This window comes from Tetranychus urticae, chromosome 2, assembly GCF_039701765.1.
Source record: "Tetranychus urticae isolate SD_2017Ah chromosome 2, NJAU_TeUrti_SD_1.0, whole genome shotgun sequence".
NCBI lineage: Eukaryota > Metazoa > Arthropoda > Arachnida > Trombidiformes > Tetranychidae > Tetranychus > Tetranychus urticae.
Genome location: NC_142959.1, coordinates 16,020,791 through 16,042,963, shown reverse-complemented (window position 1 = coordinate 16,042,963; position 22,173 = coordinate 16,020,791). Strand labels below are relative to the sequence as shown.

At 31.0% G+C, this 22,173-nt stretch overlaps 2 protein-coding genes across 4 annotated transcripts in view; one reads left to right on the top strand and one right to left on the bottom strand.

Moving 5' to 3' along the window:
- LOC107359050 (uncharacterized) overlaps positions 1-11,796 on the bottom strand; it is a 28,284-nt gene extending 16,488 nt beyond the window's left edge. The window contains exons 1-3 of one of the 3 annotated variants that reach the window (XM_025162446.2): positions 11,476-11,796; positions 11,193-11,390; positions 10,001-10,963 (exon numbers count right to left, since the gene is read on the bottom strand). In XM_025162446.2, the coding sequence (XP_025018214.2) occupies positions 10,001-10,624 (624 nt within the window). In that variant the 5' untranslated portion in view covers positions 10,625-10,963; positions 11,193-11,390; positions 11,476-11,796. Of the gene's footprint in view, positions 1-10,000; positions 10,964-11,192 lie in introns of all 3 variants that reach the window. The other 2 variants (XM_015925503.3, XM_089267158.1) reach the window with 2 other exon arrangements.
- Positions 11,797-12,850: 1,054 nt separating this feature from the next.
- LOC107359524 (uncharacterized) lies at positions 12,851-15,114 on the top strand. Its single transcript, XM_015926011.3, has 3 exons — positions 12,851-13,303; positions 13,517-14,154; positions 14,223-15,114. Exons 1-3 carry the CDS (start codon positions 13,110-13,112, stop codon positions 14,681-14,683), a joined length of 1,293 nt encoding a protein of 430 aa, XP_015781497.2. The 5' UTR covers positions 12,851-13,109; the 3' UTR covers positions 14,684-15,114.
- Positions 15,115-22,173: the final 7,059 nt, after the last annotated feature.

Sequence of the window (22,173 nt, the reverse complement as noted above, 5' to 3'; positions counted from 1 at the left end):
GATCATGAGTTATGATTCATGCAAGTCAACCTTGTCATCGTACTTGAAAGCTTGAAGACTTGAAACAATTCCAGTATTAAAAATATTTCGATGAGTCTTATTATGTCATACAAGTGTAAATAGCTTTACCAGCACAGTCTTAGTGCATCTCGAAACAAATGTATGGACAAAGCTGAACATATGAAAACAGTGAAAGCAATGAAAGTAAAAGCAATACTCATGAACTATGAACATTTCAAACATTTCTTTCAATGAGCATCCAAAGTGTTGAATTTCAAACACACAATTTCAACTTTAAATTGTAAGTTCAAGAAAACGATTGACATTTTAGAGCATCATTTTACAAAAAGTGAAAATTAAAAACTTCAAAGGCTCAAGCCATGAAACCATGAATCTAGTTGATTTAAAAGTGACAACCTTTTGGATTCATTCCCATATTAATCAAAAACAATAACATTGCATCCAAGTAGAGTAGGACAAGATACAAGCTTGGTCAAGTCTTAACAGAAAAGTTTTCAAATCGATCTCATGTCTCATACATGCCCATGACGCACATGGCTATCGTGTGTGCAGTTTTTGATCCATAAAATATACAGATAATGATTTCAAAATACCATATAATAGAGTGACTTAATCACATAAGACTTGATTACGAAAACCATTCTGTCATTTAGGAATTACACCTTTAATAAATGTTCCTATTCTAGGCGCAGTTGCCTTCATTGACTGGCTTTTCAAATTATCTGACAATCAGTGTTGACAATTAAATAGATGACCTGAAATTTGGTTTCAATTCAACGTCATCTCAACGATTCCGAATGGCAATCTAAAATTAAACTCTAAGTATCACAATCATTAACTCTATTGAAACAATATTTACTCAGCTAATTGAGCTTCTACTATAACAATATTTGTTAAATATAAATAGAGATTCAAGTTAATAGTCAGTGTTATTACCTTAAAACTGTTATGCATTAATTCAAGATGGATCATAACAGTAACTTGATTAAATATTTGATCCATTATATTTAGATTTGATATAAAAATATCAACAATTGGCAGTTGGTTCAGCATCTTTAGAGAGGTGAAAAAAAGTCTCAATTTAATGTATTATTTGAAAGCAACATTGAAGAGTAAAAAAGGGAGAAATGTTTACTTTCGATTGCCTGATTAAATGGTAAATGAAACAATTTAATCTTGAAACTGTTTCCACCGAGAAAATGTTTGAAAGGTTGAGATCAATATCAACTGGGAATACAAAAATTGTCGATGAAAAGAAAGGTAAAAACTCGTCAAATTGCACAGCAATCACCATGAATGGTGAAAACGTGATTAGCACATTTAAAATGAAAGGAAAAAGGGAAAAAGTTTAAAATGAACTTTTGCACATTTCATGACGATTTTCATATCGTCAATGTGATAACTGTTAAATGCTGTCAAACAATGTGTTATCACCTTTTGAAAGGTGAATCAAAATCCTACGCGATTTAAGACTCATTGTTGGTGAACACAAGCTTGTCAGGTAACAGTCAAAGTCAATTAGAGCGATGTAATAACAAGAAACAATTTATGAATCAATCGAGGTTGGAAAGGTGGAGAAGAGGTGAGGTTATTGAACGAATGAAAATCTGTTCAAAGTTGATCATTATTGTTACATTATAAACAATCAAGTTCACAATACGATTACAATCAGATTAAGGTTGAAGGAAGGGAAAGAAGCTTAATGTAAACTTTAAGCTAATCAAAAATGTGTAAACCTTTTAACCCAACTTGAGCCATTTAAGTTTGGGTTAAAAACGATTGTAATCCAAAGAAATTGTTAAATTATGATTCAATTAATTGAAACTGATTATCATGTACAATAACCTTTGACAAGAGACACAAAAAAGTAAGGTTAACAACATCAACAATTTGATCCTGAAAACAACAATAACTAATTGCTTCTCTTATTGATTAACAATAACAATGAACAACAAAAACTGTTGATAATTGATAATAATTGATGTTATTAATAATGGTAAACATTTGCCAATTGTTCAGACAATCTTTGGAGAAAAACATTTTCTCAGGAAAATGTTGAATTTCGATTGTTTCACTTTGAATTATTTTATTGAAGATCCAAAAGCTTGGGTTAACAACCTTAAACTGGTGATTATGATAAATGGAAAGGTAAATGTTTTAAATTTACATTTAATTTACAATTCTTATTGAAACTGTTAAAACGAAACTCTTGTAATGATTTATGATTATTGAGTGATAGCAACAAGTGAATGTCAAGTTGAATGTACGAACACAAAACAAATCATTTTTTGCCTTGCAATAATATTGATATTACTCTCGATTGATTATCTTGCAATTCATCTAATGTTTTTTTACCATCAAGATAAATCTGTAAACGTTTGAGACAAAAAGAATGCTCAAGATTGATTTATCAATGTTATTTGTTTTTTTTGGGGTTTATTTATTGAATTGTCGTTCACTTGATAACCCTGAACTTGAAAGTAATAGATGGTTGATTGGATGAGGAAAAGTAATAAATGGTAAACTCTGGTTTCTTTGCTTTTTTCCATTTACTGTTCAACTGTTATCATTGAGTGTTTCATCAATGAACAGAATCAAATCCCAGTGAATATATTGATAAGTTAATGGTGGGCTTTGGTGACATTCAGGGTAACAATATTCATTGATGACAAATGATAATCCAATCTTTCATCAAAGATAATTAGTGTGAGAAGAAGCATGAGAAAAGATAAATTCAATTTTCTGTCTCTTCATTTTCAGCTTCTTTTTTTCTCAATCATTTTTCATCTTCCAACATGTTTCTGTCTCTGAAAAATTGAAGCAACAGTAAAGTTCATTGATCTTGAAATGCTTTAAGGTTTTCCCTTTCTAATAATGATAATAATAACGTTTTTGTTTAGTCTTTGCGCTTTACTCTCTTTTCAACTCATTTTTCAACATCTAAAATCTGAAGAGGTTCAGGTTTAACAATGTAAGGAAACTTGATGGATTCCATGGGAAACTAGATAATAAAGGAGCAGAAGCATGATAATAATCAACTGCAATGGAAAAAGGAAATTGTAAATCTTGTAAAACTGTTAATAATAACAAAATTGAAACATTTAATCTTGAAATTACTTAAACTTCCTACTTGAGGTCATCCACCTGACGATCCACCAATTAACCAACAATCAAAGGCTATTTGGATTTCAAGAAAAACCCAAATTTTAATCAATTTTTTTCTCAATTTTTCAAAATTTCGATAAAATCGCAACTTTAAATAATTTTTGGTCAAAGATTTTTACAATTAATTCAGAATCCTAACAATCGAGAAAATTTTCTTCAAAGCATTCACAAAATCTTTTGCATTTATCAAGTTTCAAGTGATCAGTCGAACTGCTTATCATTTTTAAATAAATTAACTTCGATCAATTGACTTCTTCAATCGTTAATCTTGAATCTGAATTTGGAAAAATTTCTTTTCTTATTTCTAACGAATTAGTTTGAAATCGATTTTGAAATTATGACATTTAGATATTCATATTTTCTGCATGATAAAATGTTTTTTGCTCATTTGGTTGTTATTAAGAATCTGAGTTTGAAAAATTTCTTATGAATTAGCTTGAAATCGATTCTGAAATAAGAAATTTTTGGAAATTTAAATTTTCTTTATGCCGAAAGACGTTTCTGCTCATAATTATCATTGAAATCTGTGTAAAAATGGTTGCAATTATTGCTTCAAAAAGTGAACTCGATATTGATAATCTTCAGTCTTGGAGTTTTAACTCCCAGTTAATTCGGTTTAGTTGTAATTACGAGTTGTGCTTAGAGTCGTTAAGCCAATTAATTTGAATTTTCATCGGAAAATTGATTAAATTTAAATTTCAACTTTCATTAGTCAACCTACACAATTCAACATAATCTTGAACTTTCCTTTTCTTTCCCAAAACCTATTCAAATACCAATTATGTTTACTTTTTTTACCTTAAGGTACAATTAAAATTGTAAGATACAAAAGATTTTAATCAAGATAAACTTGAATTTGTTTCAAAATGAATGAATTGTTAAGTTTTACCATTTACTAATTTTAATAGAAATGAATTTTTACAAGGAAAAGAAAAGAAAAAAAATGTTTAAATTTACTCTCAAAATTCATTCACCAAACTAGTTCAATGAACTTTTCAATCAGTCAAAATATCTGTCAAAATCAATAATAACAAATGAATTGGCGAACAAGAAAAAGAACATTTCCTGCTGATTTATTCAGTTTCAATATCCACTGAAATCTCAATCTTCAACTGTTGAACATTTAAAGCTCATTCAACTTTAATAGCGAAATTCAACCGAATCAATTTGATAATTAGTTTGAATTAATTTCTAATTTGAGTGTCAGGTTAAAGTGACATAAATGGTAGAGAAAACGTTTTTTAATGTTACAATCCAAAGTTACTAGACTCTTCAATTATTCAATCAGAGGTAAAAGTTTATTGCCTTTAAACCGATGTCCAGTTAAGAGCAATTTTCACTTTTGACCAGAAAAAAGATTTTCGTTTTTCAATAACTTTACTCAAGTTGGTTCAAGTTGTTTACCTTGATCATTGATCAGGGTCAAAATACTGCAAGTTGTTGTTGGAGAAATGATTAGAAATTGAAACAAAATATTAATTAGTCAACAATTAACTTGGCCAAGATACAATTTGTCCATTTTCATCGGAGACTGATTCGACTGACCAGAAAGATAATTGATTTTCACGTGAATTTCCAATTCGATTCAACAACATCAATCCAATTGAGAAAAGCACGTTTTTTCACAAATTGTTCATCATTTGCAAATGATCAAGTTACAATTGAAATATGAGATTAAACTAATCAATTTTGTTTTTCTTTTAATCTTCCCATTTCATCTCATTTGAATCTATCGATAAAAAATTGAGAATCAAAGATGAATTTTTCAAGATTGATTGATGCAGTAAAAATGTATTAATCGTTTCACTTGTTGAACTTGATTGAGATTTGTGAGCTTATTGTCAGCATTTGGTCAAGTTAATAAACTTTCAAATGTACTATTACTAGTATATTATGGTCAATGGATAAATGAGTGAAATTGACTCAACTTTATTATCCTTTAAACCGTTTACCTAAATATTAATCATAAATTGTTTCACGTGTTTCAATGTGTGATTTGATTAAACCTTTGACATCATTGAGACTCGCTTTTGTAATACAAAAACACATTTTGTTATTATTAGACTCAATTTTGGTCACTTCAATTAGTCTTCAACTTTGAAAAGGTCACTTCTTTTTGTCCAAATTTAATCAGATTAGGCTTACCCTTTAAATCTATTAATAATAAAGTCGATTAACAGATTTATGGATTAAACTATTAGACAAATTACAATATTAATATAATGGTTCAGTGAATGGTTGAGTTAGATGTGTTTGTAAAAGATTTGAAGTATTATTAGATTTTTTCAACTGAAATAACAATTGTTGAACCTGAATTTTTATTTAAGTTATCGATAAGGTTTCGTTTGATAGTCAATCGGATCAATGGCCTTAAAGTTTACTTCAGATTTTTCAGCTCAATATCAACTTATTAATCAAATTATTATGGCTGCACTCAAGTTCATTGCTTTTCGTGATAAACACTGAAAAGTAAAGAATCATGAATGCCTGTTGAGAGGAGAGAAAATTTTTGCACATTTCAATTTTATCTAATTTAAAATCTCTTAGCAATACAGATGATATGCAACTCAAGAAACGGTTATATCTGGTAAAGATCAAAAGGGCAAATTTTTTACTCCCATCATGGCATGGAGGTTAAAGAATTGATGAAATTGTTTCGTTACAACATGAAATGTTCTGTAACATATTCATGGGTGGTGAGTGAACGAATTGATAAAAGCTGATAATAGTTAATAGTTTACTACAAAAATTAAAAGTTTACTACAAGATATGAATTTTCTATTCAATCATTTTTGTTCGTATCCATCGAAAGACATGTGAAAATTATGAATCTCAAAGAATGATGATTAATTGATCATCATTTAATTAGGATGATGGCAGTTTTTCTATCATTTTCAATGAAAAAAAATTATATTAGATGATAAACCATAATTTACACATTAAATTTGAATGTTTAGAGGATCTGAAGGTTGGCTCAGCCGATACAGGGAACTATGGCCAAATACTCGAATATAAATATGTCAAAGGCCCTGCTCTCAAAGGGTGTCATCTGTTTTTCTTCCAAGCAGACCCTTCGAATTCAACTAAAGTGCTAGTATTATTATTATACCAACAATGAACATACCGAAGAGGAATAAAAGAAAACCCACCGCAATGTTTATTTCTATGGACACTTAACTTTTCGGTTCTTGACCAATTTGTCAATAGAGATCGATACAGACTAAAGCTGATGTTGCAATTCAAATTTTACTGGGAGTTAGTTGAGTGATTAGTGGTTGATGTAATTAGTTATAAGTAGTTATAACTGATTTATATTGGGTATGAATATGGCATAATACAATATTTTTTAGATGTTCAATTTATAGTTATGGCTACAAACAGGCGTGAAGTGAAAAAACGCCAGGTATTTCCATTTTTCCCTATTCTTTTAGTCTTCGTCCTTAGACAAAAGCCAAACTGAATGTTAACCTACTTTCATCTTACTATTTATTATGAGTTTCGGATTAGAGCGAAACATTGAATTTTTGATGATGAGTCTACACCCAATACTCACGATAAGCGAATGCTAAGAAGAAAAGAGACGTTTGACAGGAGCCAAAAATTCACACTGATTGTCCATTTTAATTGCAATTACAAATGACAAAGTGATTACAAAATCCATGAAAATACGTCTTAAATCAATTATCAATAGCGAGTTAAATATCTATTTTGGGCAAAAATGTTTTATTTTTAGTGGTTAACCAACTGAAATGAAAAAGGTCAAACCCTAAAATTGTGCCTTGATTTGTTCCTAAAACTTTAATGATCTTTGCCATTAAAAATAGTAATTAGCTTAGATTAACGCTTGAAAGGTGACATTTCTTTTGTTACATTTACCAAATGATTGAACACTAAGCCAAATCAAATTAATCTAATCTAATCATTTTGATGAAACCAGGAAAAGTCAAAGGTTTTGGATTTTTTCAATTTTCTGGTCAATTTTTTTGGGTAATTGGGTTGAGATTTTGGTTTTCCTTTGAGTTTTCATCCAAACTCATTTCATTTGCCTTTTTCTTACTCTTTCAACACATTTTCAAGATCAAGATCATTGATTCCAACATAAAAAAATGATTCCTTATTTTGTTTGAAAACATGTTTAACATGAAAAAAATCATATTTGTACATTGAATGTTAATGATAAGTTGATACGAACTAAGATAGCTGAATGAATAATATTCAATGTCGTTCAACTTGTTTTGTTGTGCATTTAATTGGTAATTAGATTAGCTCACGTTTTAGTCAATTATAAAACAATAAGGTTTTCATCAAATGCACAATATTGTCAATGAAAAGATGAACAAGTCAATCACCTGAAAAATAACTAACGATCAACTTTACATCATGAGATCGTAGTTCCAACAGACAAATCAAAATGAAATTATCTCAAAATGCAAATCAACTCTAATTATTACTTGTATAATGAATAATAAACCTTTCAATTTGATATTCATTGAAATTAGCAGTAAATTCAATAGTAAAGCTTTATTAGGCAGCTGATTTGATGAGATTTGGCTATTTTCAAGTTTGAATATTTTATGATTTGAATATTAATTACAGAGAAAGGCACAAGATATGAATGAATATACAGAATATTTATTCCTGATTATTTTTATAATCCATAAAACGCAAACCAAATGACCAGTTTCAAACAAAATCAGATGATTTTTGTTTTGATAAAAAATAAATTTTGATAAAATTTTATCTTAACTGATCTTGAAATTCCATTTTTTTGTTTTCAATCAATAAAGTTGATTATTTTTCAATTTGTCCGTTCAATCGAACAAAATTGTCGCAAAATGTTTCTAAAAAATCATTGAGATTCTTATAGGAATATACAGACATGAAATAGAATACAATTTAATCTGAAATAAATCTCAATCAAGAATATTTTCTGTCTTTCTCAGATTACACCAGTGGTCAGGGTTAAGTTAACAAGATTTTCATAGTCTATGGATCAATGAAACAATGTGAATAAGATGCAACTTTATTTTGTTCAGTTTTCTATTACATTGTTTTATCTTACATCTACTAACTAAATATGCTCGTGACACCTAAAAAATAACATAAGTCTGACCCTTTTTTGTTAACTTGACCCTGACCATTAAATTTTTAAATTTAGTTTTTTATTGTTATGTTTGATTATTTTATGTTTGAATAGTTTTTGGCTTTGATTTTGATGATTAAATTTATTAGATCGGTAAGGTACTCTGGGTGTTCACAAAATCTGTATGAGCAAAATTTGAATTATAATTCACTGAACGATAAGAAAAAAATTAAATTAAATTAACTTAAAAATTGACTTAAATTAAAAAAGGCGATTGCAATTGATATGCTGGCTCCATCTATTGCCGCTAATGTTTGTTATAAAAGTCACATGATATAAATGTATGGTTTAGATACCGAAGTGAGCCGAAAGTCTCTCGGCTCACTAACTTGATGATATTTTTCACTCACTAAGCTAATAGTCGACTAATTGGCTTAGTCTTAGTTGGAAATTTATGTTTAGCTAGCTGACTGACTAAAGGCAAAAAGGTGTATTGTTTTGACTTTATGACAAAATTTTATTACTAGAAATTGATATTACCAATCATAGTTCAACCAATCATACCAAACAAATTCAGAATTGTCATGATTGCAAAGAATTTTCTTCAATTTTTTAGGAGTGAGCTGTGACCTTTTTTGGTTAGTGTCAAACCAACTATTGAAAACACTCGAACTTGAGTTCGAAATTCAAATTTCAGTCATTTTAGCGAGCTTTTAGTTGACTCACTAAAGCTGGCTTAGTGGTGAAAAAATTGGCTAAAACTAAAGCCAGGCTATAACCGGCTCACTCACTCACTAAGTTCACTAGCTTCAGTATCTAGTATGGTTATCATTAATTTCAAGCATTGTGTATCACAATTTGTGATTGTTGTTGTTGAATGATATTGGTTCAGAGGACGTAATTTCAAATTAGTTTTTCATGCTTTTTATCAACAAATTTTGTTCTATCAACATGGTGTTGCTTTTAAACAATAGTTAATCTTTTTCAATCTAAACTTGAGATGGTAAACATGTTTCCTTGGTAATTAGTCCTGTGAGGAAATGGATAAGTTAATCATTGAAAGAAATCAAAACTATAATACTGTGTTGGTAATTTTGGATGGACAGCAAATTGGTCCCTTGTCATGGATTGTTGTTTGAGTTAAACAATTAAACAAGTGGATGGATTGAATAAATGGTTAACTTAAACCTCTAGGGTAATTTTATTCAGCTCAATGGTTCAAGTTGAATGTTTTTTGGTATAAAGGAGAGTTAGATTATAAAGACTTTACGAAAGATGTGTAATGATCATGATAACATTACATTAATTCAATGGTTGGAGCACTAATAAAGGGTGAAATAAACTTACGGTTTTGGGAAGGGTTATGTTTAATCAAATGTGATACAATTTCAGATAGATGGAAATAATTAGGTTGAAACTATTGGAAGTAAATGAAGATAATTTCTATTCATTTCATCTCTTGTTTCATGCCTCATCTTTCCATACAAACTGTCTATTGCAAGTTGAAATCAGATTTTCATATGAATAATAAGCAACATTGAAATACTCAACAGACTTGAATCAATAAGTAGTTTACCGGCCTTTAATCAATAAACTTACTACGAATGTCGATTTAAAATTTGATTTGGCCAAAAAGATGAACTGATATTACTGTTAAAGGTTCACCAAATGAAAAGCTTCACTTATTTCAAGATTTTTTGGGTAAAAATGGTAAATTCAATCGATAATTACCTCATCCAATGAAGCGTTATGATGCTGATTAAGTGATCGCCTTTGCAAAGATTGACCATCCAGACTACTTCCAAATCCTTCAAAGGTTAATTTAACCGGTGAAGCTTTTACCGGTTTCTTTGATGTCATCTCAATGTCGTGCGTTGATCCAGATAGGGTGTCACTCTTGCCATCATTGGTATCATTATTGTTACTATCGAGATCGACCACAACGACAAATTGTTTCTGGGGTTTCCATCTTGAACAATCATCTATTTCAATAGATGAAGACTCTATTTTATATTTCAACTCGCTAACATGGTCCTTATGAAGATCTTCATTTGTACAATTTACTTTCTCCTCATTTAATCGGTTGCTTCCATTTTTAACCAGCCATCTCCATTTTTTACATCTATCAATGATACCTAAATTGGTTGGGTGCGATTTAGAGTCAGGATAAGTTTCTCTGGTTATTTGACTTGCACAGTGATGATGAGGAGAGGAAATGGATGAGGAGGAAGTGAAACATGGACAGCATAGATCCGTTTTGACTGCCGGTACCGTCAAATTTGTTTGCTTGGAATCTCGATAACCGTAGATAACAACAATCACTGATGACAACCTTTCAACAATCGATGTAACCATCCATCTTTTATCACCAGTTAATTGATTAATACGGTTACACCGAATTTCAATCTCTCCTTCTTTTAATTTCTCCGTGTTTCTTGTTTATTATTATTGCCTTCCTCTGATTTTTATTATGCTTTCAGGATAAATAAAAGGTTGATACCAGCAAATGGGCAAATCATTGATCAGAAATCGTAGACTTGAGATTAAAATATAATGATCTGTTTAAGTATAGTTGATTGTCCAGAATTTATCGGCAAAATATGAGTAATTATTAGCTGGAAAAAATATCCTTGTATACGATGTAAATAGGAATGGTCCGTTGTTCCTTCAATAGTAAAATATAGTTCCTTGTATCTGAATAGTGAAATAGACAAGATAGATCAAAATTAGATAACAATAATGAAAAATACTGAAAAAGAGCTCGAATTAGGATAAAAAATCTCTAATAAGATATGCACCAACAAAGCAACTAAAGCAGTTGCTGTTAAAGCATATCAATAGCAAGCAATGCTTTATTTTAGTGCTTGTAGACTAATTATTAGAATGATAGAATTAATTTTCACAATAAATGATGCATATTTACCTGGTTAATGATGGAAGGCAGAAAAATAGAGTCCATAAAATTTAATTAAAGCTGTTGACTTGATTAGAGTCATGTAAACATGTCCAAGCTCAGAAAAATTGTTTACAGATAGGCAGGACTGAGATTGTTTTTGATTGATGATAATGTCCACATTAAAGCTTGTTTAACCACTGTCAGTCAATTGTTACCATCACCATTCTATAAAATTGAACCAATTAAAAGATAAATTAAATACACACAAGCAACAATTAATCAAAAGACTAAATATGCGAATCACAATTACAATGGGTAACAAAAGAAAGGGTTGTTGTTACCGCATGTTGATCAAAAAAGACGTTGAGAGCTGCTGCTTTATGTATAGATGTTGAAGCTCTTGCGGTATTTCATTGTATTTTCACAATTATTGCTAAATATTGATTAATTTAAATTGTACCGAAATAATATTAAATACTGTATTAAATCACTTGTCTTAAAATTTAAAAATTATAAATCTATTTTGTTGTATAACAGACTTGTGTGTTATAAATACACATTCACACACACTTTTGGGTTGCAAAAATTGGGTAACTCTTTTTGCTCCATTATTTCATCCTTTCATTTTCATAGGCAATCTCAGTTTCATGATTTAATTATTTGGACAGCAAATCTATTTTTAGATGCGCATCAAAGTCAAGTAATCAGTCAACAGCAATCAGATTGTCCCTGGTAATGTACTACTAGCATTACCATGTAATCAATAACCCAGATAATGAAATGATATTTAAATAAATTTCCAAGGTTGACATTTACATGAAGTTGAAAATTTTACTCCCAATCCTTTCATTGAAATCAGTTGTAATCACTTTAACTACAAATCAAGGTTAATTCATTAGACACTTTGAAAAGTTCAAACAATTAGTCAATTTAGGTAAAATTTACGTAGTTAACCAGTAAAATTGCAAATTATATTATTATGAGAAGCGCCTTCTAAAGCCAATTTGTCAGGTCTACAGTAAACGTAACCATTGATCAACAGTCATGTTTAATTTTCTTAATTTTTAAACGCTTCTGACGTTGGTAGGTTCAGCTAATTAAATCAAAGGGAATCAATGTAATCAACAGTTTCCATGAAGACACATGAAAGGACAACTTTGATTGGGTTGAAATGTGACATCCATAACTTGATAATCAATAGTCAACACATTGTCAACAGTTTGTCAAACAAAGCGATTTTTTGTCCCAACAAAAATGCTTATAACCAAAAGAATCAATGTTTATATCAAAACCAGCATTTGCATTGATATTGAATGGTAAAATTTTTCAATTTAAATTTCAAATTTAATATGCAATTTTCAATAGCAGTTTCCATTCACAAAGTGTTAACATGAACCTGGAAATGAACCTGGGATATGAAATGGAAATTTCAATGAAAAGCTTTTGGTGAAAATTGAATGATAAACTGTATTAAACTGGGATCAATTAAAACATTTTCAACCAGAAAGAGAAATGTTTCATTCCATTTTCTGGTAAATATTACAGATTTGGTGTTGTTGTGGTTCCATTTGCCTATCATTTCACAGATGGAACCAATTTTATTTATAGTTTCAATAACCAGGAACAGGAAGATAAAGATGATAACCAGGTTACCAGAACTGTGCTTCGCAGAGCAATACAAATGTTATGTGCAACATTAGGCAAAGCTGACCATTAATTAAACATTTTCATTCCCTTCTCTTGACAATGATACAAAATGTTAACATTAACATTGTGATTGCTTACAAATAATGAATCAGTGACAACAATCTAACTGAAAATTAGACGATTTCATACTTTGCTTTGTTTTTGTTTTGCATTTTCATGTTAAAATGTTATTCCCCAGCAAATCCGGTTGCACATTAATGTTGACTTGAACCTCTACATTTCTCATGGTTTTAAATCATGTTTCCAATCGTTTATCGTGGCTATTCAGGAATCCGTAAGGTTACATCTGAAAGATGCCCTGATCCGCGAATATCACAACAACGAATCATTTTGGACAGTCATATAACTGGAGAAACACAGTTAACCAATGTTGATTTTGTGCCTTCGTTTTGCAAAAAGCTCAAAGAAACAGTAATTTATCATAATTTCAGGTAAGTCAGCATGCAATTGATTAATGCAAGAATAGATTAATGAATGTGACTAAATTTGCTAATGCCAAGCAATTTAAACACTGAAATGAATTTAATTGCAAAATGTTTGCTTTTAGTTTTAAATGTAACCCAAAAAGTAAACATTCGGTTTGTTGCTCTTTTCTGGTTAAACAAATGTCATTAACAATTTGGGTTTATTTTTATCTTTAACAGTTCCTTGGTGAGTTTAGCCAATGATTGGTTAATTAGCCATCCATGCTGGGAAATAATCAACTGTGAAACTGTTACCCAATATGTTCATCAAGTTCATGATTCAGTCGATTACTCAGCTGTAATAAACATTTTACGCATTTGGATTAAACGTCGACCCAATGAACCCTACTTGGTATCCAGAGAGCCTCTTCTCTGGTATAAAGATTTTGCTCCTGATCAGAGGTCGGGTTACAGTCGATTTGAACCCTTGGACAGAGTCATTGACAAGATAAACAAGGCGATTCTCGAGGGTCGGATAAATGGTAAAATTGTTCAAATGGAGACTCTAAAGGTTCCAGCAACCGATGATTGGACCTTCAAGTCAGAGGCAACCTACTGCAATGACGGTCGAACCACTAGGGACATTGAACGATACCAAAACTATGTCATCTTGATACGTGTTTTTTACCTTGCTGGACCTCTTTTTGACCATGAAGTGGTTCTCGCTGATTTTGTACCCTTCGACCTTTCCTCGGAAACATTTGCCAGGCGAAATGGGGAAAAGTTTTCTTCAATGATCTCAAGAGCAGCTCTCTGGCTTAGGGAAAACACTGAACTATCACTGGTAAATGCTCAAGCTGTTGACATTCATGTTCCAGGTATGACTTTAATTTAAAGAATTATTTTCATTTTCGATTAATTGTCTTCTCTTTTTAAACAAACACAGATCCCGATGCTGAAACCATTGAGACGAGAATCACTTGGAAAAGAAAGGAAAGGAATGATAAAGAAATCCGATTTCTTCGCATTTATTGTACAAAACGAAATGAAGTTTCCAAATTGTTTCTCAATTATGAATCTCTGTCAGTCTCAAGCCTTGAATATAAACTGTATTTAACTGCAATTGCCTTTAATGTGAAAAGTTTCCAGCAAGATGTCAATGAATGGTTCGTTGACTTGGCTCAGCGAAACAATGGAATCAAACCTCGAATTGTTAACATTGAAACTTGTGTGGTTCCACCCTTTGTCAATGATCAGACCGGCAAGTCATTTCAACATGCAGTCGATGAGACACATTCTTGTAACCAAATGGACGGTCGATTCAAGTATTCATTTGTTACAATCAGAATCTATTACGATGAATCGGGACTGGAAACGGGAGACTTTCAAATAACTCGATTACCATGAGACTTTGCTTTCCATTTCAATATTTCTTCAAAATTTGCATTTCAATTTCATCTGAAGCAAAACTCAACAACCATTAAGCACAACATCATTTATTTATTTAGCGATCTTTCATTGCTCTGGTTGCAACTGCAATTCATTTTCATCGACCTTTTCGAACTCATTCACATTACTTTTTGGGTGTTTTTTCCTCTCGAACTTTTGGATACATTTGAACATTTCCTTCGGAGTTATGTTTATCATGATTTGCATGAGATTGAGAACCTTGCTCGATCCAAACTCTCGACAGTTCAGACTCTTACTCTGCCTTTATTTCTTATGATGATGCCTTTGAGCTTGAATGTCTTTTTTACCCTTTGTGTGCTCTATTTTACCTTGAAAGATTCATAATAATGTTAATAAATAAAATTGAAATAAAATGATGAAACGATGTTTGCTAATTTGTATGTTGAATCGAGAAATGAAATGCTTTCAGTTTGAGTTGGGACCAAATAAAGTATGTTAGCATAGAAATTTTAGTTGTCTTGTTGATGTTGAACGAAAAAACAGTAAAGAGTAAAGAAATAGAAGCAGGCTGATTGTTACTATCCAAATGCTATCGTTTCACGATTTGACAAGCTACTCAAAACTTAGAACCTCGATTTTCTAGAATACAAAGCTCACAAAACATCAACTTATTCTTAACTTTCATACTTTACTAAATGCTTTACGATTAAATGCACCGTTATAAGATTTATACTAGAACAGTACCAAAGACTTCACGAAATTATCCTTCCGAACACGTACATAACACAAGATGGATGAGAATTAATAACCATTTGATCCATATTTACTAGCACGAATAAAAGATTTACCTAGAAACATTCGCGATTGTTATTGTTGTCGATATAAATATTTTCAACTGAAAAGAAAGTTATAAATGCTAAAATTCGTGAAGTTATTTAGCTACAAAGGTTTCGATTTACAATTTGGAAGCCTTAGTTTTGAAAATAATGAAACACGAACAAAACATCAAACAATCTAATTTAGTTTTATGCGATACAACTACACGTTAAACTATTTAAAGAAAACATTTGCACTTTGCAAACGATTGTAAGCATCTTTTTAAATCTGCAAAAGAAGTTGCTGCAAATGCTCGAATATTATAGTAGAAAGTTAAAAATTAGTGCTTAGTTGTAGAAACATAAATACTGAGTCCATTAAAACTCTTAAAAAATTTCTACGATCAGTATTTTTCGAGATATTCGACTCCAAAGTTAAAACTTCGATCGACATTTGTTCAATTATGGAACTAAATCTCTGCATGAGACTTATTTTACCAAATGTAGCTTTTGATGCTTAACCAGAAAATGCACTCATTATGAGGAATATCGTTTTCTATTCAGAATAAAACGGATATGTTCGATTTTTTATTAAACTGGCCCCATTCAACGAGCGACGAAGTTAGAGATGTGAAACTTATTTCTGGCTCATAGAAATTGAAAGTGAACATCAAGCACTGAATACTTTTTTCATACTATCAATAGTTCGCTAGATTTTGACCATTAACCCAAAAACTTCGAGCTTTAATATATCGAGATTAGTAATATCTACGATCGCCATTCTTTGAACAAACATTAGATATTAGTATGTGCAATAACATAATATGACATAATACCAAAGAAATGTGAGCTAGCTCATTTAATAATGAATATTGTTTTAACGCTGCATAGGTAACCAGATTTTTTGTTAACCAAGTATCAAATCTGGTAACGTAAACAATTCGCTGGTATAACTTGTCTTGTATCCTCTTCAATGATCTCAAATGTCTACACATAATAGTCCATGCTAAAATATAATGTTTGGTTGAACAACAACGATTCTAGGTACTACCAGACGCAAAATTTAGGGACTCGAAGTTTTTGGGTTAATGGGCGAAATGCAGCGAACTATTGAGAATATGAAAAAAGTATTCAGTGCTTGATGTTCACATGCAATTTCCATGAGCCACAAACAAGTTTCACATCTCTAACTTCGTCTGAATGGGCCCAGTTTAATAAAAAATCGAACATTTCCGTTGCATTCTTGACAGAAAATTTAATTCGCCATAGTGAGTGCATTTTCTGGTTAAGCTTCAAAAGCTGCATCTGGCAAAATAAGTCGCATGCAAAAATCTTGCTCCGTAGTTGAAAAAAAGTCAATCGAAGTTTTAACTTTGGAGTCGAATATCTCGAAAAATACTGATCGTAGAAATTTTTTAAGAGTTTTAATGGACTCAGTATTTATTTCTCTACAACTAAGCACTAATTTTTAACTTTCTACTATAATATTCGAGCATTTGCAGCAACTTCTTTTGCAGATTTAAAAAGATGCTTACAATCGTTTGCAAAGTGCAAATGTTTTCTTTAAATGGTTTAATGTTTAGTAATAAAGCTAGCTCAGACTGTTGGAGATTAATCGCGGACTTACTTTATTACTGGTCAAACTTTGACTATTTCTTAAACTCAGACTTAAATTGGTTAACTTATTCATACTTTACTATTCTAATTTAAGCACCGTAGTTGCTTGGAATTTTGCATTATCTTGGAACCACTTCAAAGCAATTATAGCCTTTAGTCAGCAATTGCTACCGAATATTAAAGCATTTCAAGAAAACAAATTGTGTGCAATTGTATTGAATCTTATTTATTTGTTACATCAACTCATTCAATTGTTACACTAATTGATAGAACAAGAAAATTAGTTCTTAAAACTTGTAATTTAGGTTAGATTTGGTTTGATTTTAGGTTTTACAGGTTTTAACCAGAAGATTTAAACAATAAATAATATTGAAACAAAAGTCATATTGTAATTTATTTCTTGATTAATTTGAGCTGCAATTTTAAGGCATTGTGATTAACTGCATTGGAAATCGGAAGTCCAGGAAAGCCAACTTGAATAATGATATACAGTAAAAAGATTTTCAGTTAAACATTGAAGAAATCAATTCTTTACTATTTCTCGCATTAGTTCAAACTTCGTCCCAAATTTTATTCATCATTTCAGCAAACAGTTTGATCCCATGTTTATCCACTAATTATGACCAGAAAAGTCCAAAAATTGATTTATCATCAGTGAATTTTGTGCTTTGCAATGTTTCCTATGAAAACAAAATTAGCTTTTCATGTTGAAACAAAGGAACCTAAAACATCGGTTTTAAATTAACCACAAAATGCTTTCAAGATATTAAGGATTAATTTCAACAATTATGCTTGAATAAACTAATACAATGCTTAATAATTGATTGCACCTTAATAAGGTTTATACTAGTAACAAAGACTTCACGGCATTATCCTTCCGTACGAGTAAATACCCTTGCACCAATTATAAGAAGCATGAGAATGAAAATCCATTTATTTTATGCAATATACAGTACTACACACAGTTGTTTTGTTTCCAGTTAGTTTGTATTTTTGCTGGACTAAAATCTTTGAAACCTTAAAATATTATTGAAAGGCCAGATTTTCAATGTAAAATCTACTTGCCCAATAGATGGCGACAAACAAAATTTTTACAAAACAACTGGACGTAGTACTGTAGCTCATTATGTGGAATAAAGTTTTCTGTTCAAAATAAAACAGATATGTTCGATTCTTGATTAAACTGGCCCCATTCTACGAGCGGTGAAGATAAAGAGCTGAAACTTATTTTCGGCTGATAGAAACTGAATGTGAACATCAAGCACTGAATACTTTTTTCATATTCTCAATAGTTCGCTGCATTTCGCCCATTAACCCAGAAACTTCGAGTCTCAATATTTTGCGTATGTTAGTACCTACCATCAATATTGTTTAACGAAAAATTACATTTTATTCTGGACTATAATGTGTGGACATTTGAGATCATTGAAAATGATACAAGTTATAGCAGCGAATGGTTTATGCTACCAGATTTGATACTTGTTGACAAAAAATCTGGTTGCACATGAAGCGTTGGAACAATATTCAGTATTAAATGAGATAGTTCACATTTCTTTGGTATTATGTCATATTATGTTATAGTCCATACTATACTGGTATTACTAATCTCGATATATTAAAGCTCGAAGTTTTTGGGTTAATGGTCAAAATCCAGCGAACTATCGATGAGCAAAAAATAAGTTTCAGCTCTTTAACTTAACCGCTCGTAGAATGGGGCCAGTTTAATCAAAAATCGAACATATCTGTTTTATTTTGAACAGAAAACTTTATTCTACATAACGAGTGCATTTTCTGGTTAAGTATCAAAAGCTGCATCTGGCAAAATAAGTTTCATAAAAAAATCTAGTTCTGTATACGAACAAATGTCAATCGAAATCGATCGAATCAATCTTGAAATGCTTGTATATCCGATGACCGAACAATTGTTGACTAAAGATCATAATTGCTTTGAAGTGATTCCGAGATGGTGCAAAATCCCAAGCAACTGCGATGCTTAAGTTCAGTGATTAAAAAGTCTTTACTTTAGACTTGCATCAAAGTTTAACCTAAAACGTTGTAAAATAACCAGAGAAAAATTTGCTGAGCATATTCATTCTTATAATACCTCGAGTCGAAATAGATTGAAAATACTACAGATGACCAAAGACGAGAATGAGTTAACCAGTTCAAGTCTAAGAAATAACAAAAGTGAGTCGGCGGTTAATCTCAAACAATCTATGCTAGCTTTATGTAACATGACTAAATACTAAACCATTTAAAGAAACATTTTAACTTTGCAATCAATTGCAAGCATCTTTTTAAATCTGCAAAAGAAGTGCTGCAAATGCTCGAACATTATAGTAGAAAGTTAATGATTAGTGTTTTTTGTAGAACCATGAATACTGAGTCCATTAGTACTCTTAAAAAATTTCTGTGATGAGTATTTTTTTAGATATTCGACTCCGAAGTTTAAACTTCGATCGACATTTTTTCCATTATGGAACTAAATCTTTGCATGAGACTTATTTTACCAAATGTAGCTTTTGATGCTTAACCAGAAAATGCACTCATTATGAGGAATAAAGTTTTCTATTCAGAATAAAACGGATATGTTCGATTTTTGATTAAAATGGCCCCATTCAACGAGCGGTGAAGTTAAAGAGATGAAACTTATTTTTGGCTCATAGAAATTGCATGTGAACATCAAGCACTGAATACTTTTTTCATACTATCAATCGTTCCCTAGATTTCACCCATTAACCCAAAAACTTCGAGTCCCTAAATTTTGCGTCTGGTAGTACCTAGAATCGTTGTTGTTCAACCAAACATTATATTTTAGCATGGACTATTATGTGTAGACATTTGAGATCATTGAAGATGATACAAGACAAGTTATAGCAGCGAATGGTTTATGTTACCAGATTTGATACTTGGTTAACAAAAAATCTGGTTGCTTATGCAGCGTTAAAACAATATTCATTATTGAATGAGATAGCTCAAATTCCTTTGGTATTGTGTGACATTATGCTATAGGTCAGACTAATATCAAATGTTTGTTCAAAGAATGGCGATCGTAGGTATTACTAATCTCGATATATTAAAGCTCGAAGTTTTTGGGTTAATGGTCAAAATCTAGCGAACTATTGATAGTATGAAAAAATTATTCAGTGCTTGATACTCACATGTAATTTCTATGAGCAAGAAATAAGTTTCACTTGTTTAACTTCACCGCTCGTTGAATGAGGCCAGTTTAATCAAAAATCGAACATATCTGTTTTATTTTGAACATAAAACTTTATTCCTCATAAGCAGTGCATTTTCTGGTTAAGCATCAAAACTCACATCTGGCAAAATGAGTTTCATGCATAGATTTAGTTCCATAATTGAACAAATGTCGATCGAAGTTTAAACTTGGGAGTCGAATATCTCAAAAAATACTGATCTCAGAAATTTACCAAGAGTACTAATGGACTCAGTATTCATGGTTCTACAACAAAGCACTAATTATTAACTTTCTACTATAATATTCGAGCATTTGCAGCACTTCTTTTGCAGATTTAAAAAATGTTTGTAATCGTTTGCAAATCAAAGATGTTTTCTTTTAATGCTTTGATGTTTAGTTGCAGTACATAAAACTAAATTAGATTGCTTGAGACTTCGGTCAGATATTCTTTAGTTTCAAATTCTTCTTCATCCTTCTTATAATCGGTACTGGGATATTTACTCTTACGAAAGGATAATGCCGTGAAGTCTCTTGTACTAGGTATTATTGAACGGATTAAATTATAAAGCTTTAGGTAAAGTATGAAGGCTAAGAAGATGTTTGTTAGCTAATCGAGTTTCTTAGTTCTTAGTGACTTGTCAAATTGAGACACCGATAACATTTCGATATAAAAGATCAACCCTGCTTCTATTTCTCTGCCGCTTACTGTTCTTTTCTGGTCAACATCAACAAAACTAAACAATAAATGCGCTTCGCTTTGCTCAAAAGCAGTGATTAAATAGCCTTAACTTTCTAATTTCACATAAAAATTATAAATTGGTCCTTAATTGTAGGCCAATAAAAACTGAGTCTATCAGTATTCTTTCTGCGATAAACAGTTTTCGAGATATTCGACTCCAAAGTTAAAACTTCGATTGACTTTTGTTCAACTATACAACTAAATCTTTGCATGAAACTACAGATGATACTACTACTTTCGATACTTAACCAGAAAATGCATTCATTATGAGGAATAAAGTTTTATGTTCAAAATTAAACAGATATGTTCGATTTTTGATTAAAATGGCCCCATTCAACGAGCGGTGAAGTTAAAGAGATGAAACTTATTTCTTGCTCATAGAAATTGCATGTGCAGAGCAAGGATCGAACACTTTTTTCATATTATCAATAGTTCGCTTGATTTTGACAATTAACCCAAAAACTTCGAGTCTAATTGTCTCGAGATTGATAGTACCTATGATCGCCATTCTTTGATCAAACATTTGATTTTAGTCTGACCTATAGCATAATGTCACACAATACCAAAGGAATTTGAGCTATCTCATTCAATACTGAATATTGTTTTAACGCTTCATAAGCAACCAGATTTTTTGTTAACCAAGTATCAAATCTGGTAACATAAACCATTCGCTACTATAACTTGTCTTGTATCATCTTTAATGATCTCAAATGTCTACACATAATAGTCCATGCTAAAATATAATGTTTGGTCAAACAATAACGATTCTAGGTACTACCAGACGCAAAATATTGCGACGCGAATTTTTTGGGTTAATGGGTGAAATCTAGCGAACTATTGATAGTATGAAAAAATTGTTAAATCCCTAATGTGTACCAACGAAAAATAAGTTTCAGCTCTCTAACTCTATCGTTCCTATAATGCGGCCAGTCTATCGGAAAATCGAACTTATCTGTTTTATTTTGAACAGAAAGCTGTATTTCTCAATGTAAGTATATTTTCTGGTTATTCATCGAAAGCTACACTAGCTTCATCAGTTTTATGCAAAAACCTGGTTTCCAAGTCGAAGAAAAGGCTATCGAAGTCTAAACTTTGTTCGACGGTTCCTCGAAAA